Source organism: Kryptolebias marmoratus, linkage group LG18, assembly GCF_001649575.2.
Source record: "Kryptolebias marmoratus isolate JLee-2015 linkage group LG18, ASM164957v2, whole genome shotgun sequence".
In the NCBI taxonomy this organism is placed as follows: Eukaryota; Metazoa; Chordata; class Actinopteri; order Cyprinodontiformes; family Rivulidae; genus Kryptolebias; species Kryptolebias marmoratus.
The window spans coordinates 18,804,015-18,808,662 of record NC_051447.1 but is presented as its reverse complement, the minus strand read 5'-3'; the positions used below and the strand labels follow the sequence as shown (position 1 = coordinate 18,808,662).

Below are 4,648 nucleotides of genomic sequence, written 5' to 3'. Positions count from 1 at the left end.
ATGAGCTGTAAAATATGCAGACACATAACTGGCAATAAGTTTTAGTGGTGTTGAAGAAAGTAAGTTATAATGAAGGAAAAATGAACAGACAGAAACAATCCCAGTGTTTAGTTTTTGGTCATTTAAATTAGGTATAATCTTTAGTCTGATTAATCTAACCCTTAGCTTCTCGCACATAGATCCTCCAATTAAAGTCAATAGATTTTAAAGCTGTGTTGCCTGTGCAAAACAATTTCAAAACCAGTTCATAAGAAGACATTTTTAATCCTAAAAGAAGAACCAAAACCTTAAAAACTATTTTATTTAAATAAGTTATAATTTGAAGTTTACATCTGATTATCAAGAAAATTATCTAAGTTAATTCAAACATTGTCCAAGGAAACACCCCCTTTTCTGGCCTAATAGGTGGTTTTAGATTAAATTGAGTGCTAATGACACATAATTTAACAGAATTCTTCGTCATATCGTCTGAAGATGGGTACCATCAGCTGCAGGTGTTTTGTTCAATCCATGAGCTTCATTTAGTGCTCTTTTTCTAAACCCTGGGGTTAAGCAATTGGCCTTCTATCTTATCTGTCTGAGTGNAAAACATGTGAGGAGAGCTGCAGACCAGGGACAATCCAGTAATGCTCATGAATGTCAGTTTAGAAGCTATCAAAGTTCTCAAATAAAGCACCTTTTGAGAATGTCCATGTTTGTTGGGAATTATCTTACAAAACTAGGAAGGATTTTTGGTTTATAGATTAAAAGTTATGGTTTTTATTGATTTTAGTAAAAAAAAAAAACTCAACTTTTAGGAAAATGCCCCACGAAATCAGGCATTTTAGCCCCAACAATCACAAAAAATGCCCGCGAAATCCTGGTGGGATTGCATATTTATTGTAATACTTTGCAGTAACTCGGTCAGTTTTACAGTTAGCGAGCTAAGTGGTGTGGTAGTAGCTGAGAGTCATTTCTAACACATACAAATCTGTTCTCAAGTTAAAACAGGATGTATGTTCAGCGTGTTTCAGTCTTGTTCTGACGTTTGATTTTGGCGGAGTTTAACCTTTTTTATCATCAGTTGATGCAAACGGCTTCGCTTTTAAATGAAAAGTGACTTTTCTCGAGCCTCTCAGGTCGTCCCTCTGGAGCCAGCGTGATTATAGATTTCAATTAGACGGCCGTCTGTGTTTGTTTATCAGTAAAAGTTGGAGGAGAAACCAGAGCAGCGTCAGGACGGAGGTTTCGACTTAATTATCTGGCGAGAAAACTTCACCGCGGCCTGTTTTCTTATCAAACAGACTTCAGCCGGGCTGTTTGAACGGGCTGCGCTTTTGTTTTCTTTTTTCAAAGAGCAATTTTTCCACTCCTGGCCTGCGTCGCTCCTCGTCGCCCGTCTCCTGCTTTCTTTATCTCCCTTCCACATTTTTTCATCAAGTCGGCGAGTCCCAAACTCACCCCGACACCAAACCTCTGCTCTGCATTAAGCTCAGTCTGGTGTTTGAAACCGAAGCCTTGTTGATTTGTGGGTTTTGGATCCGTTCTCTGCTGCGGAGGAACAGATAAAGATGGGAAAGCCATCAGCTCCAGGTGATTCAATCTTAAACAAACCCAGATAGGAAGCATTCGCCGTGTTTCAGCTGTAATGTTAAATTTTAACTTCATATTAGTGCGAGTCCCTTTCTTTAAAAACACGGACTCAAAACACCAGAATCTCCTCAGATTTAGATCTACGAGCGATGGGAAAGGAAATAGGAGAAATTAGTGAGCGATTACAGGCTGGATGCAGTGGCAGCGGTAATCAGGAGGTAGTGAAACGAGCCGCGGTGACCCTAATCAGATCTGCAGCCGTAATTCTCCTAAACGACGCCGCAGACGCTGCGCTGCTTCAATAACCAAAAATAAAACTGGCTTTAAGGTTCAGACAGAAGATGTCAGTCAAAATGGGAGCTTTTGTGACAACTTAGACATCCCCTAAAAGACTCTACATGATTTCAGCTGCTTTGAACATCATCCAGGGGGAAAAAACTTTCAGAAAATGGTCTCAGATGGAGTCCAACGTGCTTGGTGTGAATCCACGCCGTATGCTTAGTGCTGGCAGTAAAGCACGACGGTGAGAGTGTGATGATGTGGGGCTGCGCGGGCGCAAAATGTTTTTTATAAATAACATTTACAGGTGGCAGAATAGAAACACTCCTAATAAGTTTAAGTTCTAACTGGACAAAGTGTTGAGCGAACATGCATCTACCTACCTACCAACTAAATTCTGACCAATTACCTACATATTTAATCTACTGACCTACCTGTTGATCTACCTATCAATCTAAAGACTAACCTACCTACTCAGATCAGTGACTTACCTACCTACCAACCAACTAACCTTATGACTGACCCACAGAGTTACTGACTGACCGACTTGCCTAGAGATCTACCTATTTTTCCACCTATCAACCAACCAATCTACCTGTTGACCTTCCTACCTAACAATTAACCAACTGACCAACCTATCTAACAACCAAATAACTGACCAACCTACCCACTGACCTTCTGTCTGATCTACCTAGCTGTTGATTGACCAACCTCCTCATCAACCAACTAAGCAAGCAACCTACCTATTATTGAATGGCTGACTAACTCACCCATAGCCATTGACCACCTGACTTTCATACTTATCTACCTACAGTACTTAATCAAATGACCCAATGTTAACTTTAGAACCAACTTTAGGACCAACCTACCAACCAAGTGGCTGACCTACCAATCAACTTACCTCCATACCTACCAATCAACCAACCTACCTACTTATCTATCAGTTGACCTTAGGACCAGCCTACCTACTTATCTACCTGTCAACCAACCAACCTACCTGTTGACTTTAGAACAGTTCTTAGGTTGAACCTATCTACTAATCAACCAACATACCACTAACCAACCTATCAACTGAGAAACTGACCTACCTACAAACCTTCCAGCCGATCTAGTTACTTACATACCTGCCTACCAGGTACCTTTTGACCAACCTACCTTATCTAGTTACCTATAAGCCAACTGACCTACCTACCTTCTGTGATGGGGCTCTTATTTTTATTTTAGATTATAAATACCTGATAACAGAAGTAACAACAGTTCTCCAAAGGTGAGCCAAGCTGAATATCACAGGGAACATTATTTAGACTAATCTCACAAACCCCTAAGAGCCGTTTCCTTTTTATATGAAATTCTAATAAAACTACAGCCGGTCTTCAATAAGCATTAAAAATAAATGTACTGAATTAGTCATAGTTGTATAATGAAGTCATATTTTCATGTCTCTGAAGCTGAGAAGCAATTTAAAAGTTGCCTTCTCTTGAAAGCATACCATGGGTGCTACATAATTATATTTTCACCTGGTGTGCTTCAACACTGAAAGATACAAAGGGATTTGTTTGATTAGACTTCAGCAGCCATTTGTTGTTTCGCTCTCTGTTATCCGACTGAGCCATGCTGCGCCAGGTTTGGAATATTAGTCTTTTAATACCTGAATCACAAAAAAACTGCCTTTGTCCTAATATTAATGCCAGTCCTGACAAAAAAAGAACAATCATCTCCTGGCTGGGAACACAGAGCTCCTAGAAATGAGGCGTTTTAAGCTGCTGGAAACCATTTATTATATATATTCATTATGTTGAGCCGCCACTCCAGCCTGCGTCTGATTATCGGCTCAACTAAAACGCATTTCTGTTCGTCAACCCGTCTCCTCAGATGCTGCTTCCTGCCGCACGGACGAGACGATGGTCGGCTGAACTCTGAGCTCACCGATTGGCTTACTCAGCTTCACCGCTCGCAGCCGCCGTCATGGCCAAAAGCCCGGAGGTCAAGCTGGCGGTCTTCGGCAAAGCGGGCGTGGGCAAGTCAGGTACATTTTCAGATTTTCTACTCTTTAAACGAGAAAAATGGGTGATTTTACTCAATTTGATGCTTAAAGGTTCCTGTTTTATTGTTCCGATTTGGTCAAAATACAACCAAACTGTTGCACTGACGCCTTTTTTACAGCATTTTCTTTGCAGCTGATTTTAGTTGTTCGAAATGTGGATGTGGGTTGTTTTATTATTATTATTTTTTGGTCTTACAAACAAACTACACTGAGTAATAAGCGTGCGGTCCACATTGTTTACAATGAGTCAGCCGGTGTTGTTGAGTATTTTTCTCTCTTTGCGATAATGAATGTAAAATAACAGGAAGCCCATTTGGCTTCAGGTGTTTAAAGGAGGCGGTAATCCAACTTAAAGGATGCCTTCCGCCATTAAACTCAAAAACAGGAAAGAAAGAATGCTAGTGTTCATATTTGGGCTCCAGAATGGCCCAAGGTTGTTGGCGCGCCACAACGTTCATTAAAGTTAAACAAGATGCCGCTAAAAGGAGGAGAATCAGCTTTATGTACCAACATTTCCAGGTTTTCTGTCGTCTTCATATATTATAACCAAACAGATGATTTGGCTTCAACATGTCGCAGCTTTTTGCAACTTTGCCCAAAACACTGCAACTTTCCCGCAACTTTAACCCAATATTTATTGTTTCTAAAGTGATTCGCCACCGTTTCTGCGGTCTAGTCTCTTCTTTGTGGGTTTGTGTAGCGTGGAATACAAAATAACCCCAAATAACTCAGGAAGAAGACACGTGACGTCAC

General features: G+C 40.6%; 1 protein-coding gene across 1 annotated transcript in view; it reads left to right on the top strand.

Moving 5' to 3' along the window:
• rerg (RAS-like, estrogen-regulated, growth inhibitor) overlaps positions 1-4,648 on the top strand; it is a 48,312-nt gene that overhangs the window by 8,219 nt on the left and 35,445 nt on the right. The window contains exon 2 of the mRNA XM_037981282.1: positions 3,724-3,877. Within this exon, the coding sequence (XP_037837210.1) occupies positions 3,817-3,877 (61 nt within the window). The 5' untranslated portion in view covers positions 3,724-3,816. The remainder of the gene's footprint in view (positions 1-3,723; positions 3,878-4,648) is intronic.